The sequence below is a fragment of the Octopus bimaculoides genome, chromosome 9 (assembly GCF_046866305.1).
Source record: "Octopus bimaculoides isolate indiv1 chromosome 9, ASM4686630v1, whole genome shotgun sequence".
Classification (NCBI taxonomy): domain Eukaryota; kingdom Metazoa; phylum Mollusca; class Cephalopoda; order Octopoda; family Octopodidae; genus Octopus; species Octopus bimaculoides.
In genome coordinates, this window is record NC_142936.1 from 33,105,916 (window position 1) to 33,123,211 (window position 17,296).

Genomic DNA, 17,296 nt, shown 5'->3' on the forward strand with positions numbered 1-17,296 from the left:
GCGTTAGGAATGGCATCCAGCTGTAGAAACTCTGCCAAATCAGATTGGAGCATGGTGTAGCCATCTGGTTCACCAGTCCTCAGTCAAATCGTCCAACCCATGCTAGCATGGAAAGCGGACGTTAAACGATGATGGTGATGATGATGATGATAAATTAAAATGCAAGTATAATCAGGACAAGATGTTATTCTTACTCTGTATTCCATTAATTTTCATTGAAAATAAAGAATAAAACTCTTTCATTATTCAATATAATATTTGCAATTTAAAAAGTACATTTATATAAAAGAATGTGTCCAATAATATAGGCTCGTATGTGAGACACAGGTGAATACAAGTGTGTCACATACTGAAAATTAATATATATTTTCCAGTTTCACATATTATTTGTACTCAAAGGTGTACAATATATCAAAATGGCATTCTGTCAATCAAGAAAGTATTTTTATGCTATACTCAACTTTTTCAGTGTGGGTGGAGAGGGATGAGCACATTCGACACTTTTTCCTACTATTTAGCCCTCTAGAACCTGCTCATACATCCAGCAACACAAAAGTTGATTCCCTTTGAAATCATAATTAGGTCATGAAATATGATATGGTCCAAATTTGGCACAACAGGCTGTTAAGGAACACTTGCTAAATGGTCCAAATTTGGCACATAGGTCTTTGCATCTCAGTAAACATTTCAAAGAGTACAAATTTAATCTAGCACTTAATTAAACAGCAAAACTGTTACTTATAAACTATTTAATACAATGTCAGTCAAACTGAGTTGATTCGCTGAATGTCACTTGAAAACATGGAATTGCATGAAGGAATTTCTCTCTTTGTCCAAGCACAGCCACAAGTTGTATTTGCAGCACTTCACTTGACTGCGTCCTTGACAGTCCTTGTATTTGCAGCACTGTCGATCAGGTGTGTACTCAGGCAAATGCCAGCCACTGGGGCTTTCCTACGGATGATTTTTGCTGGGGGTGGTGTCACAGTGTATAATAAAGGGTATCCGACTTTCTTGATGGACAGCAGTGCTTCAGTAATCATCCCTTGGAAAAACACTGAGTTTCATTGGTTATAAATCCAACAACCTCGCATGACGTTTATACCAAATCCAGCTGTTGACAACAGTCACGGTTAGTGTATGGTAAAAGATGTACATAAACCAACGACGGGATTTCATGTTACACTTGTACAGTGCTGTCAAGGAGATCCTCCCCATGAATTTGTTGTACTCTTGTACAATAGCTGGTTGTATCGCTCAGCCTAGTCTACTGGTTCAAGTCCAATATATGAGGACAGAGTATCAACACATCTGCTGTCAAACCAATGTACAGCAATGATGTTTGACTCTAACTCCACTTTCATGTCCAAAGAGCTACACCTGAGTTTCTTAAGATGTTTCTCTAATTTCAGTTGACATCTTTTCAGCCTGTTGGCCCGAAATGTGCCAACAAAAAACATGAACCTGGTCCTCAGAGCTTTGACAAGAGAAAGATTAGAGAAAAAATTGTCTGCAAAGATCTTACAGTTCTTCCCACTCTCAAGTCCCTCAACCATCTGGAGAACCACATCTCCATCTATTCCCAGTGCAGATGGAGCTCTGTGCTTGACGTCAGCCAAACCTTGATAGACATCAAAGTTATACAGGATGCCTGATACACCTGCTCTAGGCCAGAGCTTGAAGCCCCAAGGGTTAGGTTTTCCTTGCATGTACCGTTTTAGAGCTGCTCTCCCCTTGAAGACAACCATTATTTCGTCATCACAATGGTGTTCTTCAGGAGTGATATTCTTGATATTGGCTTGAACGACCTTAGCCATGGACTCAATTTCCACACTCTATCATCAGCCTTGTCCTGCTCTTTTACTTTCAAGCTGTTGACAAAGTGAATCACAGGCACGTTTGTCGACATGCTAAAAAAGAAAGAAGCAGCTCTTCATAACCGGCACGAAACAAATAATTTGGTGCAGTATGAAATGCTAAGGTTAAAGGAAGCAAATTCACACATTATACAATACAAATGTATTCTGAAAGATACAGAAAAGTCAGTCAATCATTCTAATTTTACACTTAAAACCTGTTGGACAATATTTGGCACATAGAAGAAGAGTTTTTTCTCATTGCATTTTCCACTTATGCCTATAGTGCCAAATTAGGCACTTGTACTTTGAAGTGATGCCATATCAAAAAGATAACACATTGTGACTATATACAAATATTGCAATGTCAATTCAACCAATACAAGAAAATGTAGGTAAAATATGAGGTACTACTGACATTTCTTTGTAGTGATGATAGGAAGTGGGATCAGTGCAAATACATATTGCTGCTGCAGAGGAGAGAAAAGGCAGGAAGCATCCCACAGTGTCAGAGGTACTAATTTGCAGTGGTTTAGTGGTTAGAGCATGAAGCACATTCCAGAGCATTGTTTAAAAAGTATTCTTGTCCTCCGTCACTATTTTTCCTTTGGCTGGAGATCACTAAAATCTATGTGCCAAATTTGGCACACACGGCACTAGAGGATTAACTTTTCTATCTGATAGAGAAGTCAGCATTTTGTCTGTTGCCATCCACCTCAGTTAATTTTGCTTTTCTCCTAGCTCTGTGCTTTCAGCGCCCCCCCCCCCCTCCCAACTGATATGCGCCTTCAACCTGAAACTTCACATGGCAGTAGTCCTTTGGTGGTGGTGATACACTGTGCTTTTCATATACACAATAAAAGAATTTACAAATGTTAAATTTACTAAACCACAAGATGTACTTCCATTTCTTTCCAGAACATCAAACTGGATAGTATGCATGTCACTGGTCAGATTTGTCAACACCACTCATGTGCTTATTGTACAAGATATTTATAATGGCTTTACTTTCAGCACCAACACGTGGCTGTTTACTAGTAGACAAGAATAAAATTTGCCATTTGTCCTTGTGGCTAGCATGTTCCTCTTTTGCTTCAGGATGATGTTCCATTTTTGTTTAGTTTAGTAGATTTTATTTCTTGGAGTAGTCCTTAGTGATTGCCCATTATTGTATTGCAAGTATACGTTTTCACAAGACCAAGATGTCTGCCAAAACCACTGAAGAAAAAAATAGTCAAAATGCAAATGTCTTTGTTAATGGTTAAAGGGCTCAGTTAACGATGACACAACATTATACCCCAATCCATTTGGTCTCTCTCCGTTGTATTTTTTCCCAGTGCAAATAGCAAAGTTTGCACAGTAACATGTACCTGATTCACAGTGCTCCCATAGCTTGATACTCCATTTTGTTCATTTAACTGGTATGTATTGCCAAAACTGTACCCTACTCTTATACCTTATCATTGCTTCATCAACACTGAGATTTTTTCCTTGCAGACATATAGCTATATTATTTTTCAGGTTAATCAAGTATTGGGCGCATTCTGTATAGGGAGTCATAGTCTTGTTCATTCCAGCTGGGGACATATAAAGTATCTCTCGGGTGTAGATATGGATTTAATTTCAAATACTGGTTTTTTACTGCATTATACTTGATATATAAGGGTCACTATACCTTTTATCTGGGATGCAGTAGTTCTACAGTTTGCAAATTGTTTATACCAAACGTTATATTTATGTTAATAAAAAAACCCCAAATTTCTGATGTATCTGTTGGTCATCTTAATGGATTGGGACTTCCATAAGCAGTAATAATTTGTTGGGCATAACAATTTATTTCTTCTGTGACACTTTTGAAAAAGTTTGTTTGGGAAAAAAAAAAGTAGTTAATTGGGCAGGGATGGTGGTGCAGTGGGTGTAGTAAGAGATAGAAGTGACTCAGAGATGATAAATCAGGAAAGTGAAGGATGATGATCATGGCATAGGAGTAATGGAGAAGGAGATGTAAGGGTACAGAAAAGTGGCTATAGTAAATGGGTAGGGTAACAGATAAGAAAGGGTGTTGGAAATGATAGCAGATATAAGAAGTATTAAGAAGTATGACAGAGGAATTGGGGAGAAGATAACTGGAGGCACAGAAAGGAAGTGATTAGTGAACATAGTGTGGGGAAAGGATAATAATGATAATGAGGGTGGAGAGAGGAGTAATTGGTAGCACAAAGTTAGGAGATATATGTGCCAAGGAAGGATGAATGTTGAGAGAAAGGTGAGGAGTTAAGGTGATGTGGGTAATGCTTGATGGAGCAGAATGGATGTAGGGCAGGGTCAAGGAAGTACAAGGATAGATAGAATATTTTTAGAACTCCATATTTGTTGTGACGAAGAGGTCTTCTTGAACACAGAAAATTGCCAATCATCTTAGTTTTTTGTCATCTCCTCTGTGAGGTTCAGCATCTTGAGATCAACTTTCACTACCTCTTCCCATGTCTTCTTGGGTTTCCCTCTTCCACAAGTTCCATTCACTTCAAACCAGCACATGTCTAACAACAACCATTTTCTATTTGCATTCTCTGTAGCAAATATATATTATGCTTCCACAGCTTCTAAGTCCACCACAAATTGACTGAAAAAAATAATATGCAACCCTGATTATGGTATGAAAGCAATAATTTCCAAATTGGATCCTAGACTTGTACAACTGTCATTAATTTTTACCTCTATAAAAATTAAACCAGAGCAAAATCCAGCACTTACTTCACCCAGTACTTACTTCACTAATTGTCCAAACTTTGATCTTTCATTTTATGGGTGTGTTAGATACATTTTTAGAAATGTACCTAAACATTATGATCTATCGTACCTCCATAGACAGTCACCTCCTATGTTTGTAAAATGTACTTTGAACTGTGTTGATAAAGGATCTTAATTTAAATAGATCATGATTTCCTTACTTACATATTACTGTGCTGCTTGTGTCTCATACATGCAAGAACTGATACAAATTCAAAAAACACAATATCTTCAGGTCTTCATCATACCCAAAACGTTCTGGTCACTGAAAGGTTCCTCCCTATTTCATTACAATGGGTTTTAGCATTACAAATTACCATAGGGATGTTTATAGCAGAAAAGAAGAAAAAAAAAGATCAAATTTCCTCCAGACATCAAAAACCACAAACCATCTTGTTTTTCTTCTTTGTTTACATCCTGTAGAATGATTTATTTTTACAATTATTGCTTGGAATATTTCAGAAAAAGTAAGGCAGTGAGCTGGCAGAATTGTTGGCATATTGGGTAAAATGCTTAGCGGCATTCCATTTATCTTTATGCTCTTAGTTCAAATTTTGCCAAGATCGGCTTTACGTTTCATCCTTTCAGGATTGATAAAATAAGTACTAGTTTAAGAAAAGCTTTTGGAACCCCTTCTTTATCGCGTTCCTGCACAATTCTTGTTGTTTTTGTTATTAGAGTTGTTGTCAATTAATGTTTTCACTGTCATACATTGATGTATCTGATTGTCTATGAAGCACTTGGTAATGCATGTTGTGAATGCCAACATCAGAAAAGGAAAGCATTCTGTGGATGGTCACTTGAAATGACTTTTTCTTGTGTATTCTGCAAGGTTGTATTATGTAGAGTAAGATGCTTTACAAGTGTACATGGCAGGAATATTGTTATAATTTCTTTTTGTGTGTGTGTGCATATGTATATATATATATATATATATATATATATATATATATATATATATATATATATATATATATATATATATATATAATTCAATAATAGGATGAATTCTTTTACAAGAATTTACCAAGTAGCTAGCATGAAAAAAACCTCATAAGGGAAAAAAATCCATCATTTATTCCCAAATAAATAAATATATATATATATATATATATATATATATACACACACACACACACACACGCACACACAAATAATTAGTAGCAACAGAAGCCATATTAATACGAAAAGGTAATATTAGCACTTAAAAGTGGATCTTTCATTACCTGGTACAAAGCCACTTCCTACACTACCACCCTTCCTGCAAAAAAACCTTTGTCTTGCAAGATACTTGGTGACCTCAGTGGTGCAAGTGCCATGTAAAAAGCACCCAGTTCACACTGTAAAGTGGTTGGCATTGGGAAGGGCATCCAGTCTTAAAAGTCATGCCAAAGCAGACAGTGGACCTGCTGTCAAACTGTCCAACCCATGCCAGCATGGAAAACAGATATTAAATGTTGATGATGATTGTATTCTGTGTAGCTCTCAGAGAAAAGCCCAATTAACCTAGCTTTTAGTATTTTGACAATAAATTACAAGTGGAAAGAAACATCTCATTTCATTTTCTTTTTGTTGCAGTTTATTTTACAGCACTCTTGATGAAATGCAATATAGATTCAGTATTTATTTGGACATTAACTGCAATTATCTTTCTATCTTCACAAGACTCTTCAGTTTTGAGCATTCTGATTTTTAAGAACTTGTTTTTATGGAAATAAAGTTACTTTAATTTATACCAGAATTGCATTTATTTTTGTATTACAGCTTGCCATCTTTCTCAGGATTAAGCAACATGAACAGTTGTATGCTTCCAGCTTGCTTTGTACTGACTCTACGAACACCTCTCACTGTCCTGGCTTCATTGTTGCAAAAGATTGAATCAATAACAAGTGAGTATTTTAGAACTATTAAAACTATTGCTAGTGGCATTGTGGTGTTGCCATGTGGTGTTCAGCATGATCTTAGCTTTTTGTCTTTATGTTTATGCCTTTTTTTTATTTGGTAACTACTCTTTTCATAACATTGATATATGCACCCAAGGAAACTATTCTTGTTTTATCTATGAAAAATTAAAATTATAATTTTCAAGTTAACAAGTATCATGAATGCTTACAATTTTTCATTTTCTTGAGAAATTTAAAGAAACTGAATCTAATTTAAATGAAGGTTCAAAGCTAGTCTGTGTGATTGTGTGTGTGTGAGACACACACACACACACATGTATATATACATATAGCTTAGATTTTTGCCTATAATTATTGGAGAATTTGGCTTCATAACTAACTATCAGTACTATTCTTGGGAAGCTGTGATTCGAAAACCAGAACGATGAAATCTAATCAGAAGATTAAAGAACAAGGTACCATCAAAATATGTAAAACAATCAGGAAGTTCAATATGTGTGCATGTTACACACACATGCATGAGTACCCTGTCTGATACTGTCTAAATTCCAATGAAAGAGTTTCTTGGTTAGAAACAGGCTCTTTCTCCATTGGTGAGAAATTCAAAAAATAAAATATGACAGTACACCTATGTATATAACAGTCTTATGTTCAGATTCTTTTGGGATTTTCACTCACGAGGTTTAAATCAGCTTAAGCCAAACCCTTGTGGCTGCAAAGCAAACTTCTTTACCACAGTGTCAGGCCTGTATGATAGCGCTAATAAAAAGAGACCCAATATATGTTCATAGAACTTATTAAAACTCTCAGTGTTTTGCTTGTTAACTAATTGTGTGTGTATAGTTAATGGAATACTATGCTGGCCTACATGAAGTGTTAATGATGTGATAACCTGAATTTTAATTCATCATCATCATCATCATCATCATCGTTGGACGATTTGACTGAGGACTGGTGAAACCGGATGGCAACACCAGGCTCCAATCTAATTTGGCAAAGTTTCTACAGCTGGATGCCCTTCCTAACGCCAACCACTCAGAGAGTGTAGTGGGTGCTTTTACGTGTCACCCGCACGAGGGCCAGTCAGGTGGTACTGGCAACGGCCACGCTCAAAATGGTGTCTTTTATGTGCCACCCACATAAGAGCCAGTCCAGGGGCACTGGCAACGATTTCACTTGGCTTGCTGGGTCTTCTCACGCACAGCACATTTCCAAAGGTCTCGGTCAGTAGTCATCGCCTCGGTGAGGCCCAATGTTCGAAGGTCTTGCCTCACCACCTCAGCCCAGGTCTTCCTGGGCCTACCTCAACTGTTACGGTGTGGCACTTTTTCACGCAGCTATCCTCATTCATTCTCACCACATGTCCATACCAGCACAATCGTCTCTCTTGTACACCACAACTGATGCTTCTTATGTTCAGCTTTTCTCTCAAGATACTTACACTCTGACGGGTATGCACATTAACATTACACATCCAGCGGAACATACTGGCTTCCGGAGCATCCCCTCAAATTTTCTATATGCATATAAAATTCGAGGGGATAATTATGATGCAGGCTACCACAGTATTCTGTCAATTATAGACACATATACACACACATGCATGGTGTGTGTGTGTGTGTGTGTTTATAACCAGCCAGCCAGCCACCTAATCCCCTATCAATCTGATGGGCACATGCAGATTAACTACTTTCTCACCACAAACAAGGATAGGTAGATGCTGGTAAATGCAAAGTCCTTCCTCAATGAGGAATGTACAACTATGTGTGCTAGATGTGCAGGTATAATGAACTCTTAAGAATGTATAGATAATAGACCACAAATATCCAAGGTGATCCTTAGAAATAGCAGATAGCTTTGATTACCTGAGTGACCAAGTTAACTGTGGAGGAGGAAGTGTAGTTGCTAGAATAAGAACAGGCTGGGCAAAGTTCAGAGAGCTACTACCTTTGTTGGTAACAAAGGCCCAAGAGTGAAAGGCAGATTGAATGATGCCTTTGTACATACAGCTATGCAACATATCAATGAAACATGGGCTGTAACTGCAGATAACATGCAAAGGCTTGAAAGAAATGAAGCCAGCATGCTCGACGATACATCAAGCTAAGTAAAACTGGATGAGTAATGTAAGTGTATGTACAACATAGTGTAAGCATCTTAAGAGAAAAATTGAGGATAAGTGGCATCAGAAGTGGTGTGCAAGAGAGAAGACTGGATTGGTGTAGCCATGTGATGCATATGAATGAGGACAGCTGCATAAAGAAGTGCTGATCTCTAATTGTGGAGGGAACTTGTAAAAGGGAGTAGACACTGGAATACATAGTACAAAGTGGTGAGGAAGGATCTTCAGACATTGGGCCTCACAGAAGAAATGACAAGGGATCGAGACTTTTAGTAGTTTGCTGTGCTGGAGATACCACGTCAAGCTAAGTAAAACTGTGGCCATCCATACATACAGGTATGTCCTCTACATCCCTCTCTTAGCTGAGAGATCCTTCTCTTGAGGGCTCATGAGTGTTGGTGTCACATAAAAAGCACTCATGCTGGTGCCACGTAATATGCACGTAGTACACTCAGTAAAGTGGTTGGCATTACGAAGGGCATCCAGCTGGCCAGCTTCTGCCAAACTCTCCAACTCCACAGCATGGAAAATGGACATGAAATAATGATGTTCACACACACACATACACACAATATTCCTAAAAATGTTCAGATTTCCAACTTTCTTCCAAGTATGTGAGGAACCTCTTTGTTTACATTCTGTGTAACGATTCATTTTCTGCAGTAATCGATTACAAAAAATAAAGTTAAAAAACAATGTAACAGTTTTTTTGTTTTTTTTGGAAAGACCAGCTAGGTCTAATATCTTTCTGTTAACATGGAAAAAGTGGACATTGAATTGATAATAAATCTTCCAAATTTGCTTTCTAATATTTATGAAAAGCAGTATTATAATGAACTGACTGGACATCTAAATGAATAAAGTAATATACTACAATATTTTTATAATAATTAATTATATGTTTGTTTAAGAGGTGGAGATATTTAATTAGGCTTTGTGTGAAATTACTGATATAATATTTAAACTAGTAAAATTTATACTATCGTGAGAGGTAGAAATTTGTAGAAATTAAAATTTTGTTTTGATGGTTGTTCTTTTATAGATATGGAGGTTCCACGAATATCAGAAGGAAAGAAGCTGTTATCATTGTTGATTGAGACCATTTCATGTCAACAATTATTTAACAAAAAGGAGCTTTATGTTGTTAGTAATGTTTCATATTTTATATTCCCTTTATAAATCCTGAAGATGCTATGTTTTTAAAAATTGAACTGGATCTTATGATTCAATGCTGGCCAACCTTTGTTGCAAATGTTCTCTCCCTTTGTCCCCTCCAAATCACTTGGTTCTACACTTATGTTATAAAAGTAGTGAATTGAATTTGAAATGCATGTAAACAATTTTATTATTTTATTTATATCAGTAGTTTTTATTGATGTCAGCTAAAAAAGAATTATTATGATAACACACATTAATATTAAAATAAAAATAATTAAAATTGTATACATCATTTATTAATATGATCTCTGGGGGTGATGACTAGCAGTAATTTTTGCAACATTAAGTTTCAAATTTGATAAAAGAAATCATAAATCCTCCTATGGCACTATTTCCATTTGGTTTCTTTTCTTGGTTAAAATTTGATTTACTGCACTAAAGCATTTGTTGTCAGATAGGAGGCATAGAAAAGCAGTAAAAAATTGCTTGGTTTTAATCCATAATATAGGATACTTCAGCCTACCTTGCAACTACATATCACAGAAGCTTTGATTTTCAAAAGTCATCTTTATTAATGGTGGTCTTTTTCTTTTTTTTTTTTTTTGTTATTCTATTATGCACACAAGTGGGTTTTTATCCAGTTATTAAATCCTATCTCAAAATATTCTTTCAGTTGTTGTAAATGTACAAAGTATGTCCTGAGATTATCATGTTTAAATAATTGTTAGAAGTTTTTCATTGGTCAAATGAGAGAACTCTCATCTGTCAAGGTTTCACTTGAACAGTTCAGTTTTACTTGTATGAGATTAAGATTACTTCCTTGCATTTTCAAATTCAGGGTGTTTATCTTGCCAGTAAACTAGGAATGAATTTTTGGTTTACAAGTAAAAGTTCAACAATAGCATCATAAAACTGGCAGATATACCATAAATCCTTGAGTATGGTCCGCCCTTGAGTATAATACGCAAGGGATTTTTAAGGGGATGTACCTCTGAAAAACCTAAACCTTGTGTATAATAAGCACCCCTTCTCTAACTTGAGTCAAGGAGGTCTATATAACGTTCTTGGTTTGTAAACATATATACGGTAATGTCCTTTATTATTATTGTATATATAACATAATGCAAACGTGTAGTTTTATTGTGCACTTTGTTTGCAGAAAATAAAGAAATAACAGTCATAATGTCAGTGAAAACTAAATATTGAGTAAATTGCCTTTACATATTTATCACTATCAGTTACAAAAGCAAAAGCAAAAACATTTATTCAAATCCTTAAAATTCAACGTCACTTTCAGCATCAAATAACTGTTCCATTTGTTCCTCCGTAAACATGTCAGCATCATTGTAGTGTAAATCTCCGTCATCGTCAGATTCATAGTCAACATCAGAAGATTCACTTTCATTTATTTCATCTTTCCATACAACGTCATCCTGAGTACAATCCAGTGAAGACGATATACAACACTTTTATTTTAATAAATGTTGCTTACTGAAAGTTATGGATGATTCTTTTATGACTTCATTGCTTTCAGGCTTAGCTTAAGGTGTTTTCGTGCCCAACATCACAAAATGCATCTGAATAAACATTGCCGGACAGCAAATAGAGACTCAGACATTGCTTAGGAAATATTTTTCATTTTTAACCTCGTATATAGTACACACTAGGGATTTTGACCTTTAAATTTGGGGGGAAAAATGCGGATTATACTTGAGGATTTACAGTACTTCAAACAAGATCTTATTGACAGCCATTGAACTTCAGTGTGGAGAAATATGGCTTCCAAATTTTCATTCTGTTCCCATGATTGGCAGAACAGCCGAGTGCTTAAGACCCAAGCTTTTATTTTAACAGCAAATATTATTATGGTCAGACTTGAAAACAACTGTTTACTAACCTTAACAACAAGGTGTTGTCTATGAATTACAGTGTGATTAGTGAATAGATCAAGCACTTCCTTTTGATATATGATACCAGGTCAGCTTGACAGTCTATCAAAGTGTATCATCAGTTGTGCACACTATCATGTTGTTGAAGGGAATGTGCTTATCTTTGATATAACTTTGAAATGCTTGATTCTGCAATTAGACTTTCCTAAAACTTCATCAATTCAAATCACATGCTGGTTTATTGACAAGTGACTAAAAAGATTGTCTGTTCTTTGGAAGATCAAGCTTATGTTCTTTTAGCTGCAGTGGTGCCAAAATGTTTGAAGTTTTAGGAAATAAGTGCAGGCTAAAAAAAAATTAGGTGTTAATTTTCTTGAATGACCTGTCAACTGATAATGATAAAAAAAATGCTAGGTTGCTACTGCTCTTACATAAAATAGATAATTTATTTTGAGAAATAGCCATTCACTTACATTCAAGAAATTGGTAATAAAAATAAAGGGCACCAAAGAAAACTTCACCCCAGAGTGGGTGGATTTTTCTACATCATCATCCCAAGAGAATATTTAACCCTTTAATATTTAAACTGGCTGTATCAAATATTCTACCTGTTTTATGTTCTCTCACCTACCCTACAATGTTATTCGAAAAATAATCGTATCATTGAAGTCTAAAAACTGTGAGATAATGTATGATCAATTCAAAACAATGTGAATAAATAAGCATTACATTCAATATAGTAATCTGAATACTAAAGAATTAATTGAAAAATTCACACAACCATGATGAGAAAGATGTTAGATCTATACCAAACACCTCTAGGTCTTAATGCATAGACTCTATCTTCCTATTAATAGTACATTGAGACATCCAAACATTTTAAAACTAAATATTTTCAAAATGAAAACAAATTTATTAAAATATCAATTTTTTTCTCCTTAGTTCATTGGTGATTATACACAATGTTGCTTACTACCCAACACAGACTTCTAAACACTCTCCTGTAATATAATTTTGTTCATTGCTCACCTCATAATTCCAAATACCCCCATGCCTTATACCTCAAGGGTATAAGATACAGACCCCCATTGAGAAATGTTGAAATAATTTATGCTTAATATTCAAATTCTTAAATCACTTGCCTAACATGATATTATATAAAACAAAAACTTGTTTTTTTTTTAAATTTCTATTTATTTATTTACTTGTGTGTTTCAGACTTTACCTGATCAGCAACATGTTTATTTCTTGGGTGGTCATCAGAGTGGTATAGAAGAGGAGGGAGTTCTTATATCAAAGATTCCTTTTACTCATCCAACCAATTTACCTAAAATTTTGTCTTATCTTCGTCAGCAAATGCTATTTAACACTGCTATTACCAGTTGTATCCGGCCTTCTGCCAAAAGAGGTAAAATATATTCAACATACTACTTCTCTATGAACTGATTTGCCTTCTATCTTGCTTTCTAGAAACAGAAAACCCTTACATAGTTGTAAGAGAAAATATAAAAATGGAAACAAAATGATTATAATAACAGTTTTAGTCTGGTATCATCATTTCGTCATTGCTGCTGGTGGCACAACACATACTCAGTAGGCTGTAAAGTGGTTGGCTAATGAAGCAGCAACAATGTAGGGTTTGAGAGGATTATTTAGTGTTAGTCTGTAGTCTTTTAGAGGGTAAAATAACCTCTATATCTATAATGCTAGTGTCACAAAAAAATGCACCTGTTCCACTGTGTAAAGTGGTTGGTGTTACAAATCAAGCTAAAATTGAGATGTTGATGATGATTATACACAGTCTCATGCACATTGTTGGGTAATGAGATGGAGGTGTAATCAATATACACTGAGTACAGCTGGTTCCATGACCTGTAACTCTGCAGTTTCCAAAAGACACATCACTCCACTTCGATGATGGAAACGGTGCAGAGACGAAAAATGCATATTGACAATGGCACTAACAAAAGTAAAAATACTAGTAATGAAATTGAAAAACATAATAGTGATCACCTGGATCAGCCAGGCTGTCTGGTGCCAAGTCAGCTCTGCTGGGCACGGTATTCACTCCATTCCCTTTATGCTCTTGCCATTCTCCTCCACGTTGTTCCAAACCTTTTTTTTAAATTGTCTTCCCACCTCATTGGATGTCTTCCGAGTGGCCTCTTCTGCTCTTGCGGGTACCACTTGACAACTGCACGGGTCCAGCGATTGTCTGTGAACCCTGCAGCATGACTGGCCCATCGTAGCTTTTTGTGGTAGTATTCTACAACAATATCCTTCACTCTAGTTCTATCCCTGATCTCCTTGTTCCAGGTGTGATCTCTTAGCGATATTCCCAACATCAACCTTTCCATGACTCTCTGCACTGTCAGCAGACGTTGATCTCCATCAAGACCCAAGTCTTACATGCGTATAGCATTGCCAGCATGGCTGTGCTGTTGAAGACATTGGTGTGAGTTGCCTTGTCTAGGTTCACCTTCAGCACATCCTTCATGGCGTTGAATGCTCTTACCCTTAGTGAGATCTCATTCTTCATATCTCACCTCATAGTCACTTCTTGACCGAGACACACATAGCTGCTCACCTCTTCTATTTCATCGCCTCCAACTGTTAGGCTACCAATTGGTACACTTCAGATGAGAGAAAGGAGAAAAAAGTGCTGCAGTTAGTGTCGCAGGAACAATATGTGAAGGAAGTGCAGCTAAGGGAAGCCATTAGGAAAGAATGCTGGGATCAGCTTGAGGAAATAGATGATGACTATGAGACACTGGTCCAGAAGTAGAAGAAAAACTTGAGGAGTACAAAGGTTGCAGTTCTGAAGGAGACAGGATCTTTGAGCAGACAAAGAAGGTGATGAAAAAGCAGAGAAACATGATTGTGATAACTAGCTGAAATACCTGGCTAGTCATTACTCATAGTTTTTCAGTTCTCACCAGACTGTGGGTCATGAAATCCTTTCAAAAGACTTCATTGAGTCACATAAATTCAAAATATATTTTCTATTCTTAGCTAGTAATTTCCCTTGGTGTTGTTCCTCTAGAAATTTAGCCTATATGACTCCTCAGTTCAATACTACAATTCCATATTCCATCTTATTCCACTAAACCTGTTTTGTAATAGCTTTGCTAAAATCCAGTTCATCTAATTCAAAACTCATATCATCTACATGAGGCTTTGTGTAGTTGCCTATCTTTTGTACATATTCCTTTTAAAGCAATTTCTGATGATTACTGCCTTGTCAGTTGCTAGGGTAATGCTACCTGATTAACTAAGAGAATACTTAGCATAGTAGGTACATGACTTGATACTTCTGACATCTTGATAGCTATTCCCAGTGGACTTTCAAATTTTCCTGCTTTCGTTTTCTTAATCACTTCACTAAACACATCTAAGCCAGAATGAGGTTTGGTGTCAATATCAGTATGCCTCATTTTTTAAAATCAAAGTCACTTTTGTTTATGTGGTCACCTGAATGGTAGTGGGCCAGTTATATGACTGAAAGTGTGCATTGCAGATGATAAACGTATTTTGCATTTGATATCTGAAATTTTTACTGTTTCTTATATTTAATACAAGAAAGATGTATTTGTATGTTGAATCTGAGGAATCCAAAAAATTTACTTCAAAATTTTCCAAGTTTTATATACTTCTATATCTTATAACAATTCGAATTTTAAAAATTTTCTGTGATTTATTTTTCTGAAATGTCTGCATTGAAACAGAACCTTTTGCATATGTTTTGAATTTTATAATTACAGATCTTAAAAGTGCACTGGTATTCGAGTTATCTGCTTTGTCTTTGCATCAAGTTAATGTATCATTTGAACATCCACTACAAGATTCTATGGTTACAGGTGATTCTTTTATATCTGTTATCTTGTCATTTTTAATATCTTTCTTCATAATATTTAGCATATGTAATGTGGAAATTTTTGCAAAACCTGAGAGGCTTTCAAATAATATATTTTTCTACATGATCAAATGTATATCTAGATTTTCATGTGAGATTAAATACATTTCAACAATAATTTAAATTAATAACATATTTTTACTATTTTACATTTTCCCCTATTAGCATCCATACATTTCTGATCTTAAAGCATGTTTCATAGTGTTGGGGAAACTGTTTCTAGTAGCAAACAGAAAACAAGGTACTATATATATCTCTCTCTCTCTATATATATATATATATATATATATATATACTAGCAGAGATACCCAGAATTGCTCGGGATTAAAATGGCATAGTTTTTTTTATTGTTTTGCTTGCTTTGGTCATGTGACTGGAGACATGCTGGGGGACCACATTTAGTTACAGATATCAACCCCATGATTTATTCTTTGTAAGCCTAGTACTTATTCTATCGGAGTGTTGTGCCAAACGGCTAAGTCACAGGAACATAAACAAAGCAACATGGGTTGTCAAGTAATGGTGGGGGTACAAATACAGACACACACATAAGCATACATGAGAATATATATACAGGCATATATATACATATACACACATATATATATAGATAGAAATGTATATATATATATATATATATATATATATATGGGAGAATATATGAAAAAAAAAACCACAGACGAGGACAGGTGGTGTAAATAACAAAAGGATGTATTAGTATGACGCTCGGGAATATGGAAACGTATAAATATATATATACATGCATATATATACATGTATATATATATATATATATATATATATATATATATCAACACATACATATATATATACATGTATATGTGTGTGTGTCATCATCATCGTTTGACGTCCGCCTTCCATGCTAGCATGGGTTGGACGATTTGACTGAGGACTGGTGAAACCGGATGGCAGCACCAGGCTCCAATCTGATGTGGCAGAGTTTCTACAGCTGGATACCCTTCCTAACGCCAACCACTCGGAGAGTGTAGTGGGTACTTTTCCGTGTCACCCACACGAAGGCCAGTCAGGTGGTACTGGCAACGGCCACGCTAAAAATGGTGTATTTTATGTGCCACCCGCACAAGAGCCAGTCCAGGGGCACTGGCAATGATCTCGCTCGAAAGTCCTTACACATGCTGCGGGCACAAGTGCCAGAAAGGCATTGCTGGGCACAGATGCTATCACAATTTCGCTTTCGCTTGCCCCAATAAGTCTTCGCAAGCTGAGTTCGTGTCCAATGAGGGAGACGACGTTGGCATGGGTGCCAGTCGTCGAATTTTACTCGATTTCGATTTCACATGCCTCAACAGGTCTTCGCAAGTGGAATTTAGAGTCCAATGAAGGAAGGTACGCATAAGTGAAATGGCTGAGGCCTTAGATTTAGGTCTCACTTGGCTTGCCAGGTCTTCTCAAGCACAGCATTTGACAGAGTTTCGACAGCTGGATGCCCTTCCTAACGCCAACCACTCCGAGAGTGTAGTGGGTGCTTTTACATGACATCGGCACGAAGGCCAGTCAGGCGGTACTGGCAATGGCCACGCTCAAAATGGTGTATTTTATGTGCGTGTGTATATTTGGACACTAAACTCCACTTGTGAAGACCTGTTGAGGCAAGTGAAATCAAAATCGAATTAAATTCGACA

General features: G+C 36.2%; 1 protein-coding gene across 2 annotated transcripts in view; it reads left to right on the forward strand.

Moving 5' to 3' along the window:
• Positions 1–15,820, forward strand: part of LOC106869896 (mediator of RNA polymerase II transcription subunit 1) — a 75,650-nt gene extending 59,830 nt beyond the window's left edge. The window contains exons 2-5 of one of the 2 annotated variants that reach the window (XM_089357361.1): positions 6,411–6,535; positions 9,715–9,815; positions 12,938–13,127; positions 15,481–15,820. In XM_089357361.1, coding sequence (XP_089213487.1) covers positions 6,411–6,535; positions 9,715–9,815; positions 12,938–13,127; positions 15,481–15,755 — 691 coding nt within the window. In that variant the 3' untranslated portion in view covers positions 15,756–15,820. The remainder of the gene's footprint in view (positions 1–6,410; positions 6,536–9,714; positions 9,816–12,937; positions 13,128–15,480) is intronic. The other variant, XM_052970565.2, reaches the window with a different exon arrangement.
• Positions 15,821–17,296: the final 1,476 nt, after the last annotated feature.